This window comes from Melospiza melodia, chromosome 5 (assembly GCF_035770615.1).
Source record: "Melospiza melodia melodia isolate bMelMel2 chromosome 5, bMelMel2.pri, whole genome shotgun sequence".
In the NCBI taxonomy this organism is placed as follows: domain Eukaryota; kingdom Metazoa; phylum Chordata; class Aves; order Passeriformes; family Passerellidae; genus Melospiza; species Melospiza melodia.
This window is the reverse complement of record NC_086198.1, coordinates 15,344,745-15,372,743: the sequence shown is the minus strand read 5'-3', so window position 1 is coordinate 15,372,743 and position 27,999 is coordinate 15,344,745. Positions and strand designations below refer to the sequence as shown.

The 27,999-nt window shown below is 40.2% G+C and overlaps 1 protein-coding gene across 1 annotated transcript in view; it reads left to right on the top strand.

The window, feature by feature from the left end:
* FHIP1A (FHF complex subunit HOOK interacting protein 1A) overlaps positions 1 to 21,970 on the top strand; it is a 78,503-nt gene extending 56,533 nt beyond the window's left edge. Inside the window, exons 8-14 of the mRNA XM_063156379.1 lie at positions 7,191 to 7,358; positions 9,519 to 9,598; positions 10,897 to 11,084; positions 11,581 to 12,621; positions 16,060 to 16,238; positions 16,527 to 16,665; positions 20,702 to 21,970. Of these exons, the coding sequence (XP_063012449.1) occupies positions 7,191 to 7,358; positions 9,519 to 9,598; positions 10,897 to 11,084; positions 11,581 to 12,621; positions 16,060 to 16,238; positions 16,527 to 16,665; positions 20,702 to 20,919 (2,013 nt within the window). The 3' untranslated portion in view covers positions 20,920 to 21,970. The remainder of the gene's footprint in view (positions 1 to 7,190; positions 7,359 to 9,518; positions 9,599 to 10,896; positions 11,085 to 11,580; positions 12,622 to 16,059; positions 16,239 to 16,526; positions 16,666 to 20,701) is intronic.
* Positions 21,971 to 27,999: the final 6,029 nt, after the last annotated feature.

The window sequence follows — 27,999 nt, the reverse complement described above, 5'->3', positions numbered from 1 at the left end:
GATTTCCTTCACTTCTCCCAACTTAAAACATCTGACTATCAAACAAGACTTTTGGTAAAAGTAGCATTAAAATTTCAGTAAGTAAAATTTAATTCAAAATTGTTTAAAATTTCACTATGTGGTTCAAAACTTTAAGATATGCTTATGTGTGATCTTGAAATGTTTGTGACATTTATGGAACCATGTAGTAAGCTATGCCTTTTAAATTTTTTTGCATATTGTCTCCCTATAAATACTTACTATGTACACAGTTCACTGTGTGAATGAAACAGTATGCGACTGTTGAGGATGGAGATGTTTCTATGAAAAAGTCCGGGGGTGGGGAGACCAATATATTTTTCCTGGTGTGATTTTTCTGGTTTTATCTTGGGAAGCTAGTATGGAGCTGAAAAAAAGAGTTCTCTAGTTCAGGAAGTTTCAAATTGATCGGGCAAGCTAGCTAGCTTGAAATAACCTGTTTTTCACAGTGAGCTCTGTGCAGGTTATTTTTGTAGCAGATTAACTGTGATGTGCTTAAATAACCCAAACATTCTCAAGCTTATGACTCCCTAACTTCATTTCTCAAAGATAAGTATCCCAAATATAGCATGTTCCTGTAGCCTAATTTATACCTTGTCTGTCCTAGTCTTGTCACTTTGTGTGGGTTATCCCACCTACGTGTGTAATGAGCGATTGACAAGCGTGTTCCTATCTCCAAAGCTGCACATTGCTGAATGGCTGGTCAAAGCCCAGATTTGTATTATGTAGCTGGGCATGTGCATTAGGTGCCTGTGCTGGAGAGCCCTGCCTTGTCCTTTGGTTATCTGGATGTTATTGTACTTTTTACAGAAGTGTTACCTCCCTTACTTCTGACACAGGAGTTGCTTGAGACATCAAAAAAGTGGTTCATTGAAACTTAGCGAAGCAGGGGCAAAGGCATGTCTTTCTGCGAGGTCAGAAATTCATTTGAAAACAGAGGAATAAATGGTTTGTCTATAAAGATACAGAGCTAAAGAAAATGTTAACTTGGTAGTTTTTTTCCATTGCTTAATTTTTTACCCAAACTGTCTTTTATTCTTTCTGGTGTAAGTGTCTGGGATTTAGAAAAAATTAAGACTATCTTACAGAAATTGTTCTTAAATTAAGACTGGTTACTTCTGATGGCATGTCAGTTACAACTTGAAATTATACAGCTCTGTGTGTTCTTCCTTATATTTTGATACATAGGGAAAAAAATACTCGGGAGAAGGTATGGTTCTGTTCAGAGAGTGGTACAGAGCCATACCATTGGATTCTGTGACATACTTCACTGGCTATTTCCTGCTGCACTTTCAAAGCTAACATTGAGTTCTATCAATAAAATATAAGGTCTTTTGGGGCCAGATAATTCCAGGGTCTAAGTAATCGAAGAAGACTAATTTTCCCCTCAGTTGAAACCTCATTGAAATCCCAGAGTGAATCCAGAATAACCCTGTTGAAGTCATTTTTACTGTTAGAGGCTGTATTGCCTTGTTTTGGTGTCTATGTAGTTGCTAGTAGACTGTGTTTATTTACCTTATTCTTTTAGGTAGTTACAGCACTTCTGTAGAAATATAAGTGAAATCCTTTTCAGAAGATCTTGAATATGTATATATTTTGCAGTCAAAACCATGTGCTAGATAATTAGGAGCCACACTTTGGTATTTTTAAATATTTTGTTTCCTTTGGTACAATTCAGATTGGTTGTATACATCCTTTCACTGTAAACACATGTGATTTCATTTTAGTTTGTTGTTCAAAGAATTTGGTTAACACAGGCAGCTATTCAGACTATCTTGAATGTTTATGTAATTTGTGGTACTTCAATTTACTGAAGAAAGCACTAAAATCTGACAAATTATATGATAAAAGCAAAATTTTAATGTCATCATTTACTCCTCTACTACATGGCATTTAATTGCTAACTATGGTCTAATTATTTTTATACTTGGAAGGCTTGTTTTAATCTGAATATGCTTGGTTTAGTCTGAATAATGGAAAATTGTACCAGCTTTTTGACATAAAACGTTGCTGTTGGCTAAGTGAACAGAATTGCTCTGCAGAGGTGCTGGCACAGTCCTGTCAAATAACCTCTGTCAAATGGACCTCAAGTCTACTGCACACTAACCCATCTAAAAAAAGCCTCTGACATGGTGTGCTACTGTGATAATTCAATAATGCTTGATGATTACACAGCTCAGCTAGGGGGAAATGACCTGTAAATTATACTCTACAGATTAGAAGGAGCATCTTTATAAATGTCCTACAAGACTGTCAGTTCCCATTTAGGAATAATACCATCCTTCACCTTACTGAAAAGCGTTTGGACAGCTGCTGTAAAAACATGTAAACCAAGTGTCACTGGAAAACTTTGAACAGCCTTGTGCTTTGCAGAAGCCCATTAATAGCTACAAAACTTAATTTTACCAGCTATGGTGTGGATATATGTAAATATGCCTCTCACTGCCTGCTTCAGCCATGCGGTTCAATTGAATTTTAAACTGGTATGAAGTGAAGCATTTTATAAATGTAAGCTAAAAGAAGCTGAAACAGTTTGGGGGTTCTGGTTCTCCCAGAGGGCAAATATCGGGCAAATATCCTCTGTCCCTGACCCTGCTTGTCCCTCTCGTTTGCCAGGACAGCTGTTCATACTTGAAACAATTGAGGTTAAAACTCACCTTTATTTCTGAATATTTTTAATCAGAATAAATTACCTGATCCAATTCATTGTGCAGCATGAGCCCTTCTGCCTGTATAAGTAGAAGGCAAGAAGTTGAAAATTAATAGAAGACACTAGAAGTGGTTGGATTTTTTTTATCAGTGAGGTGAACTTACCCAGTTTGAAGCTGCTTGTGGATGGATCTAGAGGATAAGTTCAAATAAGAACAGTTGTGGTCTTTCATGGGCAATATGAAGTCCTTGTAAGAAGGGATATGTGATGGAAAGGAGGAATCATGTAGGCATATTCATGTAAGTGGGCATGAAGCTGTAAATTAGAAAATATATGTGTGATTCCCAAGGGAAAATGGCCAGTAGTAAAGAATCCATGTGATTGGTCTAACACAGTGAGTGTAATATATTAAACTGAGCTTGCACAGTAATTTGAAGCTCTTTGCTATTACTTGGCAGAGTGACTTGGAAAAGCTGGATCCCTTATCAGTGTTCTGCCTCAGCATCTAATCAGTCATCAGAGGAGGCAAGGAAAGATTTGCTGAAAATTATTACATAATAATAGAAGGGTATTACATGGCTAAAAGTGGCCTTGTCTTTTCAGTAATCTCCAGTCAAGTATCTCTCTGGCCATGAAGACTCTCAGCTAGTCCTTTTTGTTTCAGTTTACATCTCAAAAAGAGATCTGTAACAGCTGATTTTGTAGAGAAAAACATATGGATGAGGCTTTTTAAATTGTATTTTTAGACAGAGACTTTATATTGAAAAAAAAAATTCAGCAACTTTTAGTTGTTGTGTTTGTGGGTAATCAGAATTAAAATGGTAGAGTAGTGGTCTGATTCATGCAATGGAAATTAATTTCTTTTGTTGTTGTTGGTTTTTTTTTTTTTAATCCTGTAGTTTTATTTTAAGAGCAGAGATATCCCTGGTCTCTGCCATTAGCAGAAAGGATCTAATTGCTACTGGTGGGTTTCTTTTTTTGCTGTTGAGGAAGTGGTGGATTTTATTATTGCTGAAATACCTTTATGAAAAAGGTATTATCAGAACATAGCTTGAAATTTAATAAAAATTTAATAAAAATTTTATCAAAAACAAACTTGAAATTTAATTACTTGACAAAGGTTTTTTCTAGAAACGCATGTCTTGATTTTATTAGTCTCCCCCTTTGTTACAGTATTTTTCTTGACATTTGAATTACCAAAGGTGAAGAATTTTCAAATTAGATATAAGATTTTTGTAAGTTTTGGCTTGCTATTTATCATCTTTTCAAAGATGTTCATTTCCGAGGGCTAGTAACTAAAAGCTTACTTGGGGGAAAGATACTGTAATCAATGTTTACAATAACAGTTTTTGTAGAACTGCCTCAGGATTTGACTGTAGTGGACATACTTGACATGGGTAGCACCCCTTTAGTTGTCTGGGAAGGTTTCTTCTTTTGTTGTTTATCTGAGTACTGATTTGAATTTATTAGAGATGATTTCCCTCTTCCCCCAAATCTGTCTCACGAGACATTTGTTTAAGAAGAGACAGCCGGCAGGTAGACTGAATGAAGCTTAATAGCATGGCTTTGGTATCGTAGAAAACAGAAATCTTCAATAATAACTGCACAAATTGAACCAGTCTCACTTTCAACACTCCATGTTTTATGTATGATGCTGTCTGTAGAGAAGGTGTGCAGAGTTAAAAGGATTTTTGCCAGGGCTGGGTTTAGCCTCATCTAACTGATTTCTCCAGCGTCCTTCTCTAGTTAATTGCAAAAAGAGTCAGCTCTCCAGAGGCTCAATCAGAGCAGACTAATGTATTCCACAGAGTAAAAGGAAAATTAGCCTCGTGGAGATAAAATTGGCTCTCTTGAATACTTCTCTAGGTGCTTTGAATCTTCAGATGTTACACTCACCATCAGATATGCTAAAAGGGAGAAGCAAACGCAGAGTGCGAGATGGCAAAATAAGATACGGTAATTGTAAAAGCACAGACATCTGCTTGCCAGGTTAATCGATGTTTTTCCTAAGCTGCATACCTGCCTTGCATTTAAGTGCCCAACAGCAGTATTTTTGTTTGATTTGCAAGGAAGCAGAAGGTTGGTCTTCTTGCTGGTTTGCAGGGACAAGTTGCACACAAAGGCAGACTCAGAGAACACTAGGGCTTCTAGAACACGATAGCATAAAAATTACTTGTGCAACTTTAATGTGCCTACCTTGAGTGTTGCACAGTGACCCTTCAAAATAGACCCTAGCTTCATTTTTGGAGGAAATTTTGAGGAGTGTTGTAGATAAGGCTGTGTGTTTTCACTAAAAATTGAAAAAGATTGTGACAAATCCATTTAAATCTTGACAAGACTTAGTCATCGTGTCACTTTCTTGGAAAATGGTTTATCAGATTCACCAATGTTTTTCCCAAGAAGAAATAAAAATTAAATGTGATGTGGTACCCTTCAAAAAACCCCCTCATTAAAAAAAAATTAGGATTTAACAAGATTACAAGTAACACCTTTATGAACTATCAGGGCTTCATTAATCATTGGTTGGTTCTTCTAGCTCTGCTTAGTGGTATCAGTAAGGTGTTGGCTATTAAACGTGATTTCATTTTTTGTCTACTGCCCAAGATGTTAGGAGCACTGAACATACTCTCAGAATGTAACATTTCTTTTCTAAGCTGCTCTCCAGCTGGCTTTCTTCTGCTGCTGCTCTTTGTTTCATTCATGATACTCACTTTGAAAAGCGCATGGGTTTCTCTCACTGATAGAAATTGTAGGATGAGTTGTCCAAAGAGTGTGGGTTTTAGAAAAAGGTCATTGCCCTTGTGAATCTGCTGGCTTTTCTTGCTTTCATGTACAGCTGCAGTATTTGATACATATACATTCTGTCAGCAAACATTGGTGAAACTGACAGCCAAGAAAGTCCTTCCTTTTCCCCAGAAAGGATGAAGAAGTGACATGGAGATGTAAGGATGCATTACTTCTGTCTGGCCTTTCCTTGGCAGAGAGTTTAAACTTGTTCATGAACTGTATGGTGTCATAATGATGTCACTTGATGGATTTCTTTGGCTTTGCTTTTTACCACTCACTGCAATAAAAAAAAGAAAAAAAAAAAAAAAGGCAAGAAAAGATAGTTCTTAGGACAAAAGACACTAACTTTCGCCAGAAGGCTATTTCTTTTTACACAGCAACTCCCTAAACCTATTCCAAGAAAAACAAGTTTCTGATTGGAGCTGGGCTGCTTCTATTTCCTGATGAAAAATTTGACTGTTGCTACTTCACTAGTGCTTTGTTTCTAATGCCAGAATGAGCTAGTATCCCCCTGTATTAATGATGGTGTAGCTGAGTATTAGAATAAAGCCTCAGACTGAGAGTGATTCAATGACCTTAGCTTTAGAGCTTCTCTCTCCATAAGGTCTGCAGGCTGCATACTCCATTCCTATGTTCTGTGTAACCACCCAGAAGCAGCTTGTGATCTTAAATGCTTTAAAGAGAATGTTTGCATCATGACATTACTGTGTACATGGCTAACATGCAGCATAATGGAACAGGGATTTTAATATTTACATGTTACGTAAACGTTGCCCTTCTGAGTATTTTCTAAATCCTCTTAGGTCTAAAGTGACAGCTTTGATTTTTTTTAATAAAATCAGTCTTTTCATTTATCCAGCTAAATTTGGTAAACAAAAGATGTTTAATACTTCCTTTCATATAGACAGATTCTCGTATTTAAGAGTTTATCTTTGTGCACTTAAGCTTATTAGATTCCTGGGTAACTATTTAAAAAATGCTGACTTTGCAAGAGCAATACATGGTGCAGAGGTAGGCTTTGGAATTTTCTGTGCTTTGCCAGTGTGTTCTGTGAATAGATAATCTCCAAGGGATTGCAGTAAGCAGAGCAGTGTGGGTTATGGTATGCAAATGTCACATGGACCATGAATTCTATTTTGATCTACTAATAGTCAGTAGTGAAGATTTTGGGTTGGGCTTTATGTGTGAATATATTTGTATATATACTCCTTTTAAAAATTGAGTAAAATGAGAAATTGTGCTGTGGCAAAATAAAAAGAAGGAAAATCATGACAAAATTCTGGATATCTGTGGGAATTTTCTCTTTAAGGCTGCACAACCGTGACTGTATTGTGCTTTAATTCTGCTCTGACATTTATTTTTAATTAAGTGGTAGATGCAGGCATTTACAACATCTGAAAATTCTTCTGAGGGACAACAGAAGTGTGATGCAAAGGAGATGACATGGGCAGAAAGTTGTTGGGGATCTTCTAGCATGATTTGGTCCTTTGATTTTCACTATGTGTGAGATCTGGGGTGTCATGAGGGAGGATGTTTTTCCTGGGGATGCCAGACAGGTAGGAAATGTGTTCAAAATGCTTGCGAGGCCAGTTTAAGTGTGAAGACTCAGTGTTTTTGTGGCAGTGTTATGGATGGAGAGCTTTGCTGGATGTGCTGTTGCAGGGGATGGATGGGTGGATATTTTGTGTGTGCAGTGTGTTTGTGTTTGCAGTATTTGCATTGCTTTTGCTTCCAGGTGACTGTGGAGGAAGTGATGACTACGACTGCATACCTGGATCTCTTCTTGCGCAGTGTTTCAGAGCCAGCCCTCCTCAAGATTTTCCTCCGCTTTATCTTGCTGCACCGACATGAGAATGTTCATATCCTGGATACACTTACCAGCAGAATCAACACACCGTTCCGGGTAAGACAAGCAGAAAGGAAGTTCAGGAACTCAGCATGGATGTAGGTTCAATGTTTAAGTGGGAGATTTCATATATTACAGTTGGGTACTTGTTTAGCTAGGAATTTTCTGCCCTCCAACCAATGGTATGATTTCTGCACCCTCTCAATTTTGTGTGCGTGTTTTGACATTTAGCAACCACTATGCAAAGCTAATAAACCTGTGAGGTGGTTTCACATATGTAGGAAATGGGATAGAGGTAGAGAGAGCTTCTGGAAGTCTGAATCTAGTTGGAAAATAAAAGGTAAATTTGGAAGCATTTTTATTCTGACCAGTGCTGGATTAGTGCTATCATAGATAACTCTCCCTGGGATTTATAAATATACTTTTGGTGAGGAGCATTTCTGATCTTTGGAATCTTGCCAAGCAACAAGCTTTTTCAAGTAGTCTGTCTGGGGAAACAATGGGAGCTCTTTAAGGAAGTCTCCAAATGGATCCCAGTTGTTAACTGTGATCTCACTGATGTATTTCTCAGGAATCTACAGTCTGTATTTCTGTAGCATGTTTACTCAACTATGATGTTGCCTGCTTTATTTGATTAAAAGACAGACTTTCTTGCTCAAGTGATGAGGTTGCTGCCTCCTTCTCTTTGCCTTCAATCCCTTGTGCAGTAGGGTTTATCTCAGGTTTGTGCTGAGCCCCTTCTCAGCCTAGTCACAGTGCAGCACAGTGGCTGGAGGGCTGCCTGCCAGAGAGAGTAGTTTCCTCTGCCAGCAGGTGGATCTTCTGGAGGAGAAAATGACTGCTTGTTGCAGTGGACTACTTGAGTGAGCCTGGGTTGACTGGCAACCTTGGCTGACTCTTGGGTGGTGCAGAGCTTCATGGATGAAGCTGAGAATACTGTTTTAGTGCAAGTGAATGCTTAGAATGTGCAGTAATGTTTTAGAGAAGCCAGAAAACCAGCATGTGCATTATATTTGTGTATTAGGGACAGTAGCTTCATCTGAAAATTGTTTTGAAATATAAGTGCATGCAAATATGGATCTATATGCTGCTGTTAGTGCATCTCTAAGATGGATTAACTCTGAAAACTGAAACAGTTCTGTCAACAAAAATGCAAATGCTGTTGTCTCTGCTGATCATTAATTACTATTCCATAGGCAAACAAGATGGGAATTGTAAATAATTCTGCAGCCCTGAGCAGCTCAGGATCTCAGTGAAAGTGGCTCTGTGATGCTAAAGGAGTTTTCTTCAATATAGCTCAGCCAAGTGCAAACATAGCACAAAAGCTGTGTACTTTACTATTGATGAAAATACTAATTAATAATTCACAGAGTTAAACTTACTTAGAGACAGGTGCCTGAAAGGACTTGTAGAAATACTATCCTCTTTTTTTCTTGAGTGTATTTTAAATCTTATCTTTTTACACAGTACAAAAATAGACTTGGATTTAGTTATTCAGAAGATTCCAGATTTGCAAAGACAAATGATTACTATTTCCCTGTAAACTTAAATTTCTTAAATACAGGATAATTTGAGGCAGCAGCAGGTGTTTTTGAAGTTTCATGCCATGAAGAAAAGTTATACTAGACTCCTTGTAAATTTCATAGGAGAAAAACAGGAAATCTGCTTTCCTCTTATGTCCCTCCCCCAGTTAAAACAGACATTTATGCAAGAATCTGACTTCTTCCAAAGGCTTGTTGTGAAGCTCTTCAACCATTCAGCTTCTTAATGTGCAGAACACTAATTCCTTATACGTAAAGCAACAGAAACCTGAAGTGATTTATAACTTTTCTTTCAGAAAAGACCTTTAATTGGTTCAAATTCTATGTCACAGGTAAAAACTAAAACTCTGTATTGGAAGTTACATGGTTCAGTTCATGCTAAGTCAACTTAAATTAATAAATTTGAATAATGTTTAAGACTGATTTTTTAAATAGCTTATTTGAAGAAAAATTCTGTTTAGGATTGTATTTTGTTAAAATGCAACATATTACATGTATAGCTCTCGACAAGTTGAAAAAAAAAATCTCATGGGATGCTGACTAAATGAAGTGTCATTCTAAGAGTGTCTTATAAATCATGATGTTCTGGCAGAGGCATTTTGTAATGTAGTATGCAGGGAAGATTGGAAAGATAAAATTTCCAGATCAAAAGCTGACAATGTTTATCATTTTCCAGCTCTGTGTTGTCTCCTTGGCATTGTTCAGAACGCTCATTGGCTTGCATTGTGAAGATGTGATGTTACAGCTAGTTTTAAGGTAAAGCCCAAACTCTTTTTCCCATTTTTCATGCTAACTCTGGGACACACTGTCTGTCTCTGTGGATGCAGAGCTGGGTGGGAGTTCTCCAAGAGAGCAGAAATCCAAGTAACTACAGAGATAAGAATATTTATGGTTCCGACAAAAGTCTACCAGATCTGACGAAGTTTGATTTACATCCTGAGATCTCCAGAGCAAGAGATTTTTCTTGTGATTTATTTCTATGAAAGTGAGAGAAGCTAAGAATATATTTATCACCTCCAAAGTCCTTATTCCCTGCTTTTAAATGCATAATTCTTCCCTCCTGCCTGTTTTCTCTAGTGTATTATGCACTGTGATACAGACCTGTATACTGTTTGCAGCTCCTACCCTTCTTGTTGTTTTCCACCTCATTGATTCCTCACTCTATGAGAATTCTTCATGTTCCTGCACTGTTGTAGGTAGATTAAGTGATGTACTAAATGCAGTGATAATTTTTGGTTTTAATTTGTGATTTTATACATTGCTTCAAAATACTCATAATTTGGATATGTTTATTAGATGAGGACTGGTTATTTATTTGGAAATATTGGTGTAACTGATTTGGGCTTTTAGCATTGCAGGTCACATGAATATTCCAGGTACTGTCTGTCCCTCCACACACAGGCATAAAGGTGAAATTCCCTATAGATCTGGGAATACTGCGAGGATCTCTGTGAGCACAAGTACATCACCACAGTAGCATTAGAGTGCTGTGGTTGATCCTTTTGTTTATTTAGGGAATCCTTTAGAATTTATTGGCATTTTAAATGGCAGATCATTGGCGCAGTTAACACTGAGGCTCTTATGAAAGTGCCTTTAAAAAGTAAAACCAAAGTTCTCTAAAGAAGTTCAACATGAGACTGTGCTTTCTCTGTTTCTTACCTTCCTCTAGTTTCTTCCCTCTGCCTAAGAGCTCAGCCTTGATCTACTGCAGTAAAATGCTTGGATGACCCTTCCCTCCTTTTTTTTCTGACTACTTGCCTGGCAAACTGCCTCTCTCTGGATTTCCCAGGAAAACAAATAAATTGAGAATTCTGAGACAGAATGCATTCATAGCCAGACCAAACAATTCTGCCAGCCTTTGACACCTGCCTGTTCCACACTTCCTCCATACTTTCTTACAACAGGTTTGCTTTGTCCTCCAAAGGATTTCTTGTTCTGATGCAACTGTCTCCTTATTATTGCTGTTTTTTGAGAAGGCAGGAAGGTGGGAATTCTGTGTGTTGCTGCTTTCTCTGACATGAAAGAATAAGTGATGCTGGGCACTGCTCTTTCAGGTATCTGATCCCCTGCAACCACATGATGCTGAGCCAGCGGCGGGCTGTGAAAGAGAGAGACTGTTACTCTGTGTCTGCTGCAAAACTGCTGGCCCTGACACCTCTCTGCTGCTCCACTGGAATCACTTTGACACTTGAAAGTCAAGGAAAAGACTATATTCTCTGGACAAAACCAGCACAAACTAAAGGTAATTGGTGCTCAGAGGAAGATGAAATAATTAATTGAGTTTGATTTGGTAGCACCATATGGGAGGAATCGTGAAGGAATAGAAGGGGAAGGAAATGTGGTGGGCAACAATAAACTGGGCAAGCCTGGAGTAGAAAGTTTGTTTAATTCCTTCCATATATCCTGGTCTTTCAAAACCTTGTTTTAACAGCTATCCAGCTTGAATATGCGTTCATGACAATAGTGTACTGATGCACGGCAACAACTCTGGCTGCTTCAGTGTGGTTGCTGCATTAAGATTTGAATGCAGGCTACTCTCACAGAAATCTTGAGTTACAGCTCTGTCTTTGTGATAGGAAGAAGTCGTGTGTTTATGAGCAAATCTCACTTGTGCTTTGGTCCTCCTTCCTTATTGGATTGTTAGGGTTAAAGACTCTCCCTGCAACATCTTAGTGGATGCCTTGCTGGAGAAAATTTGATGCACTGCTCTTGATACGAGTCATCTTCTTTATTTCCAGATCCTGATAGATGCTCTTCTGAATCTGTTTGCATTGTGGAATATGGAAGAGCTGTGGACATCAGCTACTTGCAGTACCTGGGGGAAGCTCAAGAAGCCATAATCCAGTGCATGAAAGATTGTAAGGTTTGGTCTGCCTTGTATGATGGAGTAAACCCTGATCCGGACACCTTTATCCAGACGCTTGCAGAGGAGAACAGTGCGGATGTGGAGCACCCCATGTTTCGGCTCCAGCAAAGGACACCTAGCGTGTGTAGCTCTGCTCGAGCAACTCCCTTCAGTGAGAAGATGCAGCTGGAGCTAGAATGGGATGATAGCTATGACACAGGGATTTCTCCTGGTTCTAATGTGAGCTCACCACAACCGTATGATGATCTGGGAAGCACAGAAATGCAGCCACCTGCAGAGCCGCCAAAACACATTCAGGAAATGAAAAAAAACGCCATTATGCTCATCAAAGGCTCTTACATAGAGGAGTCAGACTTTCAGGATGATGTTATGGTTTACAGGTTATGTGCCCAGAAGGATACTCAAGATGATGACAGCTCCAAGGAGAAAGCTTTAAATGTAGCCAGAGAACACAAGGTACAGAGCCAGACCGTAGTCAATGGGTCTCTTGCAAAGACCCAGCTGGAAATGGACTTGGATGAGCACAGTAAGAGAAGTTCAAGCTCAGCTAAAGGTGTAATGAGAGAACAAATAAAACAGAAAATGACTGAGATTGATCCGCAGCCAGACTTAGAGTTAAAGATTTCTTCTCAGGAGGCAGATTGTAACTTAAGTGTAAAACTGCTGAGCACAGATGGTGAGGATTTCATTGCACAGTATGACAGAATTATTAAGGAACTGGTTCCAAACAGTGCAAGCATGGAGGAGCAGAAGTTGGATGCTCCTGATCCTGTCTCTCCAACAGAAGAAGATGAGGACTTTGAGAATTTCTCAGCAGATACCCCTTCTGCAGAGAGCATATCATCTCCCTTTGGACCAAAGGAGGATGTCTCTCCCAAGCACTCTCCAAGGAGCCAGAGTGCTCCGTTTACAGGTGGAATGTCCTGTTAATTACATACATAACAAATATAAGAAGGCATCATGATTAAAGGGGGCCAAATGAGATCACACTGTGTGGCACACAATACAAGCATAGAGCAAGGAAGAGTCCTGACACTCAATAGGGTATGGCCTACATAGCTGAAACCACTCCAAGGAGAGTGAGAGATCCAATGTGAAAATACAGCAGAGTCATCAGTGTGGTGAAAGCAAATGGTAGTGTTTCAGGGTTTTTCCCTTGGTAATTGTTTAGGACATTGAGCAGGGGTTATGTTGTTTGTATGTTAGAACTCTCTCACACCTGAGGAAGCTTTTTCAGTTGAAAGGTGTTCAGAGTAGCTATTTTAATATATAGAGCCCAGGTAAATAATTTGCTTTCTGGCAGCTTTCACCTCTGATGTGATGGATGCAACATCACAGAGCCATTTTTCCTCTCTGTGCTATTCCACGTTGTAGCAGAAGGTGTCAGCACTGGTGCCGTGTCTGTACGTGCCTGTCTCCCTGCTCTGCCCTGACATCCTGTTCTCCAGTGTCAGGCCTGCCCTCGCTGTTGGCATGCCTTTCTGTCTAGTGCCAGGCAGCAATTTAAGATTGCTCTCTGCTGACTGTCCAAGCTATTCAGGAATGGCATTACTACTGGAGGTCAGAGTGGGCTTTTGATCTGTATTTGTGCAGCTCCTTGCACTACAGGCTCCTGGTCTTTAATTAGGTCTCCTGGATACCAGAGTAATGCAAATAATAAAAAATAATCATGTACTAGGTTTCCTCACCCAACAAAAAACCTCTATAAGATGGCTTCTCATTCATTTGGAGGGGGAAAATGTGTGTTCATTGAAAAGCAGCCCTTTCATGTCAGCTGTGGCCAGAATGCTTGGCACTGTTTCTCAATTGAAAAATCCAGTCTGTTTTTCAACTAATTTGCTATTTTTGCTGTGGTGGCTATTTCCTTGTACCAGAAGCTAATTGTATCCAAATCTTTGTTTCATATTATCTTCTGTCAAATGTAGCTCAAAAATGTTCTCTCTGCCTCTTATTCTTCGTCTAGTCCCTCTCCATTTGTTCATTTTCAAAAACCCACCCCTCACCCAAACCCATGAGAACCTCAGAACTGAGGAAAATGAAGATAAAAAGCTAAACACAATAAGCCTAGATGTTTGCTACCCATCTACAGTGTGGTTTAGACTCCTTACCTGGCTTTAATGGAGATCTGAGTGATTGCATGTAAGGAGGTGCTTGCAACAACACCTTGGAAATGTTAAAATTGCAGGGCCTTTCAAAGATAGTAGCCTGGTCTAATGGAAGGTATTCCTGCCCAGGGCAGGGAGCTTGGAACTAGAGGGTCCTTGAGGTCCCTTCTGACCCAAATTCTATGATTCTGTGTCTAATTTGGGATGCTGTGTTATGTTTGTAGATGTTTGATAAAGTTTTTAGTTTGCTTTACTGTTTTGGGATGGCATTAAGGGATGAGGCCTCTCTCAGACAGAAGCTTCCCACAGCCAGTAAGTGTCAGCAATGCAAAGATGATCTCTTCAGGCCTGTGGATCTGTGAAGAAAATGCTCTCTCAGTGTTTTATATCCATGGTAAAAGCATGTCATCTCTATTTTCACTTGTTCAGGAACAGGAATTTGTATTTTGTTTCCTCCTTCTCCATATATCAGTGCTTGACTTCATGGCCATGAAAGGAGTAATTTTTTGACTTCTCATCTAGTTACCCTGCTTCTTACAAGGCTTCTAAACTCTGCTTACATCCTCTGAGTCTCATTTCAGTAAATTCTTGTGAGTGAAAGTCATGCTATCACTTTTTAAAAAAAAATTTTATGTATTTGGTAACCTCCCTTGCAGCTTCAGCTTTACCTACTCAGCTTTGAAGTGTTACCTAGAGAAGAGAAACAGTGACAGATCTTAGCTCCTTCTGCCATCCCTTTTGATACAGTAGAGCTCCCTTCAGGAGCTCTGTGAAAATGTCACCGTGAGCAGGATAGGTTATGTTGGGACAGAAGAAACTGTATCTCAGCAAAAGTGTTTGGGGCTGTCTGCTCCACTGGATACTCGGGCTCTGATGGCTGTGGTGGTGGCTGAAAGGCAGCAGCCACATGAAGCCTTGCCAGCACTGGCCCTCCCACCTTTCCTGTGCCAGCATTAGCCTTGAGAGATGAGTCTGGAAGGAGTGCTGCCTTTGTGCTCACAGTTGCTGTAAAGCATGATGGATTCCAGCCTTTAGTGGAGCTCTGTTAAGTGAAATGGCAGCAGGTGCACCCCTCATTTGATCCTTCCTGTTGCTCTGGGCCAGAGGTGCCTTAGCCTCTGCTGCAGTTTCCAGCAGGGACATTGAACTGGGCTGTGCCTGTGCCCAGCCAGCTCCAATGGCAGCCATGTGCAAGCTGAGGGGAGCTGGAATGCTGTTGGGTTATGGCCACCTGCTTGACCCTAGAAATGCCCATGGCATGTATCTTTTGCCAGGTTTGAGGGTGGGATATTCAAAGATAACAGTGCTGATCATTCTTCTGCATGGTTTTCCTAGCTCTTATGCAACTGAAACACTGTGGTGGGACTGTGGGTGTGACAAGGGACATTACTTGTGAGTAGATCTCTTGTACTGGCTGCCTCAAGCATCTGCCCAGCTGTGTGATCTAACAGGATAGTATTTGAGTGAAGTCATTCTCAGCCTTGCAAAGGTTTCATAAGCTTGAGCGCTAAAGGTTTATGCACTTCATGGTAAATGTTTCTGTAGTTCAGTGGCTGTCCTTCAGCATGAATGCACAAACTAAAGCTATTACTTGTTGGTGACATTTATATGATAACGCCTATGTCTACCAGCAATTATGCTTATAAATCTATTTTAATGTCTTCCCTGCTTTGTGTGAGTGTTTAGTATACTGAAGATGCCTTTTCTTGTGATGGGAAGTATCACAGCTTGATTTTTATGTTTAGAATAGCATTTTCATATTTTCTTCAGAACACCAGTGTTTGGATAGAACAAGAAGGCTAGCAATAATTCATTTTGCCCAGTCCTTACATAGAAATAAGGCATAGGAAGAGTAAAAAGAGCAGATTCTATTTGCATTAAAACTAGTAGTACACTTCCAATTTATTAAAGGGGAATAGAGTGGTAGACTATAATGTCCTAGGCTAAATCCTTATTAGCACATACAAGTGGAATAGTCATGCATGTTAAATAAGCCATTAATGTAAACTGATTGGCTAGGTAGCAGATGTGCTGCTAACCACAAAAGCTTTCAACACCTCTGTAAAGTCTGCTTTCTCTGTTCAGCTACAGTTTGGGTTTTCTCCCTGCTGTCTTCAATTACTGTATGGGAGGGCTAATTTGGTTGGTTATGATGGTCAAAATTCCCTTTAAATGCCTTTTTCCTGGATCTTAGGGTTTTTCTTCTGTGAAAACAAAAGCATTGATTCCTTCTTATTTTCTTGCAGGACCATTCATCAGTGTAGTGTTGTCGAAGCTGGAGAACATGCTGGAGAATTCCTTGCACGTAAATTTGCTGCTTATTGGGATTATTACTCAGCTGGCAAGTTATCCTCAGCCGCTTCTCCGCTCCTTTCTGCTCAACACCAACATGGTGTTTCAGCCTAGCGTGCGCTCGCTCTATCAGGTATTTACACAGGTGTTAGCCATGCCTACTGGAGCAGTGTCTTTAGTGGCTCCTTAAACCTTACGTTAGCTCCTTTCACTTTCACATGTAGCTGTCCTACCTGTCTGAGAGCTTCTTATTTCATTTCCATGTTTTAATTGCATTTGTGCAAAGAACTGGAAACTCTGTATGACCATAGCTTTTGTCAGAACTCTAGTTTAATGCAGGTAGAGAAAGCCTGGAATATTCAGTCTGTGGCTGCACTGGGAGCAAAGGAGAAAGAAGTAATTGTTACTGTTGTTTTGGCAGGTGCTGGCATCTGTGAAAAATAAGATTGAACATTTTGCTTCCATTGAAAAAGACTTCCCAGGTCTTCTCCTGGAGGCCCAACAGTACCTGCTTTTTCGTGTGGACATGTCTGATGCTGCGGAAGAATTGCTCACCAAAGGTAAATGATAAGCATGCTCAGAGGAGGGCTGGTGGAATGACTTACCAATTACCCCTGCCCTTTTCTCCAGATGATTAAAAGGTGTGGTGTGTTGTGAATGTCATTAGCCAGCTGTATTCTTCTGACTTTAAAGTGATGATGCTCAGCAGACCACAGTGTATGGGTCTATTTGGATATTCTTTGCTGTTTACAAGTTTTTATTTAAGATATAAAATGTCTGTTTAAAGAAGTAACAAAATCAGTTCTTGGCTTGCTGTCAGTAAACAAACTCACTTTCAAAGCATGAGGTGAGGTGGCATATGTGCATGATTTAATTTTATTTTTAGCCTGACCTTCAGCTAGGTCATTGGTTCTTTTGTGATAAATGTTAGCGAGGACAGAAGTCCAGGATGAACTGGTTTCTGCAATTGAATAAGGCTTGGTGTCATGGTTTGGGCTGCCACTGAAGGAGATAAGACACTGAAAGTTTTCTGGCTAGTATCTTTATTGTATGACAAGCAAAGCAAAACAAACAGAAAAAAACCCAAAAGGTGTGTGTCTCTGAGCAGTGGGGAGTTACACAGGTATCACCCCACCAAGCCAGCTTTGCAGGGGACTCTGTAACATCTGCTGCCTTTCAGCACAGCACATACTGCACCTGTCTTTACAGTTACCTGTACTTATTTTTACCACTGTGGGGCAAGCTAGTAAAAATAAACAAAATGAAGTCTTAGCTGCCAAATAAGAACCTTCCAGACACAGGCAGGCAATGGATAGAGCTGAAGCCCTGCCCTGAGGACATGCTTGTTCTCAGCTTGCTGCTGAGTGGGCAGTGTTGGATGCAGGCTTCTCTTAAAAGCCAGCTTGCCACATGATGGGAATATGTCAAATTTGGTGAGTCATGAAGAGCTGACTCTGTAAGGGTTCAAGAGAGGCTGCATTTACAGGTGTGTGCTTACTCATCTTTGGGGGTCATTAATAATCACCCACTCTGCCCACACTTCTGTGAAGATGTTGATGCTTTTCTTGGATTTCCAGAGGTGTGAAAATCAGGAGTCTTTATGTGCATTTTAATTGTGTTTTCATTTTTCAAGACTCTGAAGCATAATCTACCTAGTTTGTAGTCAGTGTAGTCTGTGTTTCTAAGGTTCGCAGTATATCTAGTCTGTAAAATTATGATCTTGCTAAGGCTGCGTCCCAAAGAGTTGATCTGTTGGTCTGCTGTAAAAAAGCTGTGTCCTGCACATGTCAGTAGCATTTTAGGCTCTGCATTTTGGTGTCATAGAATAGAAAGCTGAACAATTAGATGGCATTGTAGCTAGCATGTGGGAGATAAGATTAGGAGGCAATATTCAGAGTCCTTTTATTCTCAGGTGCTGGCAATAAGAACTTTCAGATAATGCATTCCCAATGACATTTATTTATACTTCCTGTTTTACGTCAGTTTTCTTCTGTGGGCTTCAGAATTTGCCAGGTTGACTCACGCTGGTCATTATTTAGGAATTTGAAACAAGGCTGCTTAGTCACTCTGTTAGTACACTTTGTTCTGTATAGTGGCAACTCCTGCAAAGAAGGCTTCTCTTGACAAATAAATGGAGAGTAAGTAAATTTCTGGATAACTGCAGGTTTGGTTCCCTGCAGGACTAGTGATGCAAGTCATCAGACTGTAATCCTGGGGGAGAGTTGGCTCAGTAGCCCATCAACCAGTAGTTCATTATGTTGATTAAAAAATGCAAGGTAGGAACTGCTGCAATAATGGTAAATGAAAAAAAGAAAAAAACAAACCAAAACCAAACAACAAATTGGGAACTCCCTGTGGACTTCTTTGCATTAGCTTGAACACCATCTCTGACTGTCAGACATATTGATTGCTCTCTGAGGGACTTTTCCCCTGAAAAGAAGTGGTGAGTAAAGCCCAGTGTTCTCTGCAGGTCTGAGCATTGTCAGCCTCCTACAAAATTCACATATGAAAACCTGAAGGCAGAGTTAGTGAGGAAGACAAATGTAAAACCAAAACATTACAGAGAATTTTCTTTCACTTTTACAGGGTTGGTCTCTGAAGGTTTTTGAACAGAAACAGTACAGTTTGTTCTTTTTTGCTTGCAGTAGTGTGTGGTTTCTTCCACAGCAGCTTGGGCTCTGGTTACACATCTAGAGCTGTCACGATGTAGTTCCATGTGCAAGCTGTCCCTTTTTCAGTATGTTGGTAACAATCTTCAGAGTACTCATTTGCTCAATTTTCAGTTGTATGACTCAGATTGCATCCTGACCCTAGAGAGAAGTGAACAATCCTGATCAAAGAAAAAAACCGAAGTCTCTAGTTCCTAGATCAGCTTTCTGTGCCTTTCTGGTTTTTTGGTTTGTTTTCCAAACAAGCAGTTTGGAAAAACAAAAAAATATTTTTAGAGATGTGTCAGTTTTGATTCTTTTTAAAAGGAAGAATATGAAGAAGTGCAAAGCTTTGACAGTGTGCTAGCATTCTGGTTATATTGCCTAAACTATTTAAAAAAACCTAAAATATTAATTATGAAATGTTTTGACAGTAGAAAATCTGAGAAAAAATCTTCAGGGGACGCTTAAAACTTTATCTTTTCATTGTAATCTATAATTTAAGTTGTTTTTCCTCCCACAGTCAGATTTTCCCACAGAATAGAAATTCCTGTACTCTGTCTCTAGTAGGTAGAAATTTGTAGAATAACAACATGAATGATTGATAAGTCTGGAGTTGGAAAGGTATTTTAAACTCAAGAAAAGTATGAATCTGTTAAATGATTGAGATGAAATTTTTTTTCAAGTGTTTGGAAGAGTAGAGTAATTCCACAATGCCTTGGGTGAAGTACAGGCAAGGAGCAAAAGTGCAGAGCTATTGAACAGAGGATTGCTGTGCAGCATCGAGTGAGGCCTTCATCTACAGCTCCCCCTGTTCGCTGCTTGGAGGGGTCTCAGAGCAAGGCTGGCGTCACTCGAGACTCTAACATAAACTGTGTGCACTGTAAGGGAAACCCCTTCTGAAGGCAGCAATGCAGTTTTGGGCTTGTCTGCAGTGTGTGAATTAACATAACAGCCCTTTTATTTCTTTTAAATGATTTACTTATACATCTCAGGAGAGCATCCCACTTGTGAGTTAGGCGGGACTTCATCCATCTGTGTCCGCTGTTGGCCTCAATGACACCTTGTAGCAGTGAGTTCTATCTTGTAGCAGTGAGTTCTACAGGTTAATTTTTCTTTGTAGAGTATTTATTTCCATCAGCATTAGATTTTGTCACCTTTTTAGTTTCACTAAATTAATTATCATCTAATTAAAGAGCAGTTCTGCTTCAGGTTGAAACAAGGAGCAATTGATTGAAATTTAAGTGCTGCTGTCACTGTAATTCCATGCATTCTGATACTTGAGCTCTGATCCTCTGAACTCTGGCAGCAGAGATCATATAGCAGAACACACAGTGGCTTTCACTTGCTCTCTTTTTAATGGTTAGTTGCTTTACAGGGAAGTAAGGGTAGTTAGTAGGGCCTATAGCTGCAGAAAAATCCAATTTTAATTTTTTTTCCCCTTAGTTTCTAACTTGCTTCAAACTCATGTGGTGATGTGATAGCTCGGCCTCGAACCCATGGACATGGTGATTCACAGAGAGGATAGAGAAAGAGAAATAAAATCAGAACAACAGTTTGGTGTGGGGGAGGGATAGAGCATAGTATCATTGAAATGGAGACAGCCATGCTGGCTCTAGACGGGTAGATATTATCTGATGTTTCAGAAGGTAAATCCATATTACTCTTTCCCTTGACTCCTCTTCTGCCCACATATTTCTCTCATCAGAGCTGTAACTGAATGATATGTAACCTGGGGAAGGATAGGTAATAAAAAATGCAATAGAACCAGGCCACGTAGAACTTTAAAATGCTGGATTAGTGCAGTATCTCCCTGCACAATGTGGGTACTGGAAATTACAGTTCTGAACACAATCCTTATAAACTGGCTTTGGACACTGTACAAGTACTCTGTGTGCTTAATATACAGAGTCTTTTTTCTTTCCTCTCCCTTTCCTCCTGTCTTTAGGTGATGTCCATCACAGCAGCAACCCAGGGAAAGGAAGGAATCTTCCTGAAGCTTACCCAGCCGTACTGCAGCCTTTCCTGGGACAGAAAGGAAAGAAAGGCCTGGCTCATCCCAGCCTTCCTGCACACGTGAGGAACGCCGTACTTGCAGCTGCCCTTTTCCCAGAGTTCCTGAAGGAGCTGGCAGCTCTAGCCCAGGAACATTCCATTTTATGTTAAAAATTACTGGGGGATTTTGAAGATTATTGTTCACGGGTTTTTAAAATGTGTTTTGAAAAAGCTTTTGGAGTTTAAACAGATTTTTAATGCAAAGCTGCTTTCAGAAGAAGGTTGTACTTCAATATTTCCTGAAAATACTTGATTTGGAGGGGGAAGAAGGAAGCAAAATATTATTCCAGTTAGGCCTTATAATTTCCCTCTGTGCTACATAACTTGAGATTTCTGATACTGCTCTTACTGCAGCTTCCTTCTTCATCCCTTCCTCGTTACACAGCCACCCTTCTTCAGTGTCACTAATTCCTGTTGGATTTCTGCAATAGACACTTGTTGGCTGGCTAAGAGACACAAACATGTTAGTTTTTTCTTTTCCACAAATACTCTACTGGATAACTTGTTAGACAAATTTCCTTGAAAAAACATTGCTCCATGGGAAAAGTTCACAGTATAAAAAAGCATGCAAAATCTGCACAAAATCTGAAAAGGGGTATGTGAAGGGCTGTGTTTCTTGATGTCATTGTTGTCTTTGCCTCTTCCCTTGCTTCACCCTGAAGCCGGGTTCTTACTGATCCCACCCAAAACCCCCATTTTAACTACTGGCTCAGGTTTTCTGAATTCAAGTGATCTTATGTGTAGCAAACCCCTGAGTAGCTGAAAGCAGGTGCTGGGCCCTACACATACCATATTGCCTTATGTTGCAGACAGATCTGCAGCTATCAGCTGTTGGGCTTTGAAGTCCAGTGAAGTGTGTAAGTGGATGTGGATTGCAGACTGCCTGGAATTTTCCTTGCGGTTCCTCGGCATTCCTTGACAACTCTTGCATTGCTACCTAAGCCTGCCAGCATGCCTTATTTAGTAAGATTTGCACAAAGTACAAAACAAAATGTTTCTATGCAAGCTGTTATTAGTGTCTAGTTTGTTTGTATGCTTGTTTTAATAAGCTAAAGAAAGATACTCTGTATTTTTCTGTAGTGTTAAATGGACAGCAGGCTGTTTTTTGTCTTTGTCTTTTTTTTTTTTTTATTAAATGAAAAAGGTTTGCTTGCTCATGAAAGGTGTTCTGTTTTATTGTTAATTTCTTTTAAGGTTAAGGGAAAGTTAAGTACTGTTTGTTTACTTTTAATTTAGGTGTTGACTTTTCTTAATATTGCATTTCTGGGATGGTGAGAAGAGGATCAGGCTATTCACTAGCTGCAGAAAAGGAAGGAGTAATGGGGAAAGCTGTCTGGTGGTGACTAACTGCTTGAGAAAATTCTCTTCTGTGAGTAATGGGCTTCATTAGAAGACCCCAAACATGATGAATTGGTGCATCACCACTGTATTTTGTCTTATCTTAGCTGCATAATTGTGCTTCCAGTGTGTTGTAGTTGGCTACATAAAGAGGGACTTAGTTCAAGAAAGCCATAAAACCTTTTGCCCAGGATATAAGCTAACAGTAACTCCAAAAAATGTGAAGAAACAGAAATCAGAAATAACATTTGCATACATTTGTTCTCCTGCTCATTGTAATTCCGTAATGTGGAATTCCAGTTAATCACATTCTGATTTTGAAACACACTTTCTCAGAGATTTCAAGGAAAAAAACAGTTTAAAAACAAAAACCAAAGACATTCCAGAACAGTCTAATTAATTGCACATCAAATTCCTCTGGAATGTGCAGTGCAGTTTAAGCTCCTAAATCCTTTAGGTAGTTCTGAAATGTTCTTCCTTTAATCTACAAGGTCTAGATTAAAGTGTCTGCATTCATTGTGTCAGCCTGCTGTAGGCTATTCAAAGAAAAAAAAAATCCCAAAGTCTGCCTCCAACAAAATCCCCTCCAGAACTTCTCTGGGTCCATCTTTTCTTGTTTGCTGCACAGTCTTCATTTCCATGATGGCTGGGGGTCCTGTTGCTTCTGAGCTGCCTCTTTCTTGTTTAGTTTTTCAGGTGCCACTGCATCACCATCCTGTAAATCACCTACTGACCTCCACATGGCCCTCTTTCACCTCAGCAGCTTTCTTGGAAGCTGAAGCCAAAGCTGTGGGGTTTTTCCTTAGGTATTAGTTACCCAGGTTGAAGAGAGCTCTTTCTTTATCAGTTCCCCCGTGGCCTCACATTGTTGTTGTAAATGAGTAATGAGATTGATTGACTCATTTTTTTTTTAATTTAATTTTTTTTAAAACTTATCCTAGGGCACTGTGGGTTCTTTCCCCACTCCCTCATTTCTGCTGCCTTCCATGCTGTACCTGAGGGGGTTCAGTGTGTGTGTTGGAAGTGTTTTAGCATTATGGTTGTAGGGTCAGTGCTTGCTTTGCTTCTCACCTCTTCTGCGAAAACTGCAGGTGAGCAAAAGGAAAGTTTGATCAGCTCACTTTTAGTGGTTTAGAAACAATTGCTAAAATGCAGAAGCAATCTAATCCCTTTTTTTTTGAGGACTTTTTAAACAGGAATTAGAAAGATTATTTCACTTTTTTAAAAATAAAGAACTCTGCAGACCAGTGCTCAAGGCAGTAAATTACTACCTGAACACTTCCTTCCTTTGTTTGTATTCTGAACTAAGAATCCTTATTTGCTGGGTAGAAGGGATTTCTTTGGAGATTGTTAATTTTAACTGGTGTTTTCAGCAAATGGACAAAATCACTGCAGTTTCATCCCAGCAGGTCTGTTAAGCTACATGAGGATTTTAAAATGTGGACTGCTCATAAAAGCATCTGTAAATTAGAGGAAGGAGAGGATTTTCCTCATAAGTTTTAGTAGAGTTTATGTTCTACATCCAGTAGGATAAAGTCAGCCTTGGAAATCTGGAGTTGTGTGGAAGGCTTCTTGCTGAAAGGTCAGAGCTGTGTTTGTGCACAGCGTCCCCTCACCAATGGGAAATGTCTGTCAGCTCCCCAAAAGGAAGAGGTGGAGGAGTGCAGTGACCCTGGCTTAGAATGTAAAAATGAAGATCATACATGTACCTTTGCATTGCTTTTTTTTGGAGTGGGATCAGACTTGCAGCTGTGTCTCAGATGTAATAGCAGTATAATGTCTGGCAGCCAGCACAAAAAACTGTTGGTGGGAATTGCCTCTTCCTGCCTTCAAAATGCAGAACCTGTGATTTAGCTTGAAAATGTTGATCTTTTCAGATGAATTACATCTGTGTGCATAAGCACTTCAGCCAAATGCTTCTCTAATCAGCTTCTTCTCTCCAGTTAGATAATGTGTTATCCTGTCTCTCAGCAATGATACATCCTTTCCCAAAAAAACCCTGTACTTGTGATCCAAGCTGTGGTCCTGCCTGTAGGTCCGTGGAGGACCACAGCATTATGCTGCTCTGTCCAAGAACAAGGAAGTGCTTTGTGATCTGGTTTTTCCCACATTCAGGTGGGTGTGTGACTGGAGCAGTCCTTCTTTGGTACATTGGCTCAGCATCAGTTCCAAATGAAGTGCCTTGGCAGATCTGTTCCAAAGACTGCAGGTGGTGGCTCAGTGATACCAAAGTGAATTTCCAGGCTCCTACTAGATGCTTCAAACCGTGAATGCCACATTTCCAATTATGTAGCCTTGGAGTGTGTTTTTAAGCTGTTCTGCTATTGCAAGGAATATTTCCAGCATTTTAAACCTGCTTTTGTGTGTGTATGGTTTTGGTTTGTTTTAGTGTTTGTTTATTTTGTTTTTGCAACCTACCTATAAAGTGAGCACTTTGTCTTCAAAAATTTGTAGTCGTTCTCTTTTACCTTTGACCATTTTTGGATGCTTTTTGGGTTAGTCTCAGTAAACATACACATGGTTTGCATTGATTGGACTAAAGCACTCAGCAGTTTCATGCATGCTTGTGCTGACCTTTGGACATGTATAGTCATGTGCAGTTCACATGTTGCTAGCTGTGCTAACTACCTATATTATTGTATTCTAGGTGTTTTTCTTAAATTTGATCTTTTTCATGGGTGCCCTAAAGAGTATTATGATATTTTGAATGGGATCAAGTTATTGGTGTTGCAGTTCTAGGTGTGAAAAATGTATTGTCTTTTTTTGTCCTGGTAACTTCTGACTTTGTTTTTCGAGAACAGAAATGAAAACTTTTGTTTTCAGCTGTATTCTGTGGAGATGAGAAAACTCTAGTATCAGGCGTGGACTGTCCCTCCCACCAGCAGGCCCAGGTACATCCAGATCATAAATTACTTGCTGCTTCTTTCTTTGAGGTTTGTCACTTTGCAAAAAGTCTGAATTCACTGGTGTCATGCTGTGGTACAGAGCACTTGCCTTTCAGGTGTGATTTGGTATTTTTAGTAAGATTGGTTAATTTCCTAGGATGGGAGAAAACAAAGTGTGATTGAGGTGGACTTTGGACATCAGCTGGGAGCCATGCCTTGGAATGGGAGCAGGACTGGATATTCAGGAAGCCTGAGCAGCACTCCTGCCACCAATGCCGCTCTTTGGCCCGTGCACAAAGCCCAAGTGATCTGTTCAGTCCTTCAGAGAAAAACATTTGCTAACAAACTTGCAGCATCCTGCAGACTCCGAGGGTTTAAGTTCAAGAGGTTAAGTTCTATTTACCAAGAGAAGTTCACCATCCAGCACAGCGTGTACACACTCACTACCCTTTTGTGCACTCTGCTTAAGCCTCTCGGAAGGTTTCATGCTTCAGGAAGGATTTTTAGCTCCTCTAAGATGCTCTAAAATCTCAGGGTTGGAAAGGAAAGGATGGGAGCAGTGTGATTTGTTGCAGTTAAATTATGTCATTGTATCATTTGAATTTGTAGCCACAGCTCCTGTTTGAGGATGGCTTGATTTAATAAGCAATTTACTCTGCTGTATTAACTGAAATTGCTATGTCATGCCTGCAGTTCTTATGACAGCTCCCATTACGTTTGTAACATTTAAATTGCATCTGTGTTTATGAGTAGAATACTGGGATTTTCTTCTTTTTTTTCTTTTAACTCAGATAGCTCTGGCAGTGTACAGTAACAATACTGCTGTGTCCTGATCTGATTTAGATAATTAGAGTATGTTCCTCCTTGCACTATTTGAGCATTATCAGCAGAAATGGAGGATACATGGGCTGCTTACATTAATGAGCAAACCAAAGGTAAAATGCCACAGAGTAGCAGGGGCCACTTCCCTCTGTGTGAAATGCAGAATTTATGTTTGTGTTGCTCTGATTTATCAGAGACCAGAAAGAAAAAGCTCAAACTTGAAAAATTAATATGACCATGTCCTACAGTACCTGTCCAAGTGGACAGCAGTGCTGTGTGATGTTTTGGGACAGAAATGTGCAAAGAAGGGTAAAACTTGCTCCTTGTGAAGGTGGTGTCAGACTTGCATAAATAGGTGCTTGGGTAAGATGATGGTGGTGCCAGCTGTCTGACCGCAGACAGCCACAGAATGCAGCACTATTTCTGTGACTTTGTTGGTGGTTAAAGCCCTGCTCTGACTAAATGCACTTTATTTTTTAGTGGCCCCAGCTTTTCTAAACATGTTGTGGCCCAGCATCAATGTACTTCATTTGTTACATGCTCAGTTGGAAGCCTCTTATTTATGAAAAGGAGCATTACTTGGATTCTCAAATACGTAGGTGCTTAAAGTGGCGTTTTGTTGCTGACTGTGCAAATCTTCTTTTTGTTCATTGATTATAATGGTTCTTGTGGCAGTTGGATTAAATTAAGACTGAAGTCTCTGGGCTAAAAGCCCTGATGGAACTTTTGTGCAAAGGCTGCATTTCTCAACTTTGGCAGTTCTGCAGACTGCCCGCACACAATTATGTACTGTGGACTAAATACCTGCAAACCTTCGTCTCTGATGAAGCCATTTCCACAGCAGCTGTGTTTTATTGCAGTCTGCTTTAAAAATAACTAGCTTGGATTTAGACCAAAAAATAACATGGACGAGTCAAATCCAAGACAACTGAACTGTGTCCAACTCAGTGCTGCTGTGTCAGTTTGGCCAGAGCTCAGACAAAATACCAGCTCAAACTCAAAGGAGAGGGAGTGGCTCTGGGTCTCAGTATCCCTTGCTGCAGCTTGAGCCAACAACTCGTGTCTCTTGGTGTCCAAGCACAACTTGGGAGTTTAGAAACACAGATTGGTGTCTTTTGTAAATCTCTGGGGTCATAACATTGGTTTCTGAGCTTCTGTGTGGAAAAAATCTAGCAGCCTCCAGGACCAGCCTGAAAGTGTGGCCTCTTGAGCAGCTAAAATACAACTTACTGATGGTTATGCCTGCTTAGTGGGTTAGACAATTACAGCTGTGGCTGATGCAACCAGTTGGGAGAACTGCTTTGTGCTTACACAAAAGGCTGTGCATGGAGGGAGCATTCCCTGCAGTGAAGCTGTTGGCTCTTGTAAGGATCATGGCAGTGCAGCTCTGCAGCTCCAGGTGCTGGACTTGGAGGCCTTTCTCCAATGGCTGCAATGACAAGGCAGGGAATGTTGCATGGGTTAGTTTGCTGCCTTTGTATGAAGTGGGATAACATGGGATCTGGCACAGCTGTCACCAGTCTTTTTCTTTGGCAAAGCCAGCAGGCAAAGATGGGAATTGTTCACAGGGTCATGAATTGGGCTCCCCCACACAGATAAAGGGGAGAAACCAAAGGTCAGGATCCCTCACCACTTAGTTTTGCAGCTGGTCAGGAAATGCTGTAGACAGTTGTGACATGCCTGTACGCCCTACAGGAGAACTTAAGGATCTGTGACTAGCATGGTCCTGGACAGAAGTTTCAGTTCCACTGGGAGTGTGCACAGCTATATTGCTCACTAAACTATCTTCTTTCTGCAGCTTTGTTCCCTCATGGTGTCACCTGAGCATTTCTGCAGTTTGCTTTATTGCAGTTAAAATTCAGGCTGTCTAGCCCAAAGTGGGATGTGGGCTGAAGTACAGTCAGGAGACAAGTGATTCCCAGTGGTTTTGTGTTTCCACTGCAGTCATCCCTAGTTACTGATTGTGCTTTGCCCAGGGGCTCTTGAAGATGGAATCTAAATTTGCCATCACAATGGGCAGAAAAATGCACAGCAAATTACAGGTCATGACAACTTGGGATTTTGTATTTTACTGCATTCCTCACACTGTTTATCAATAGAGTCCTCTCTGTCTCTGTATTACCTGAGTGTTTGCGGCTTCTGAGGG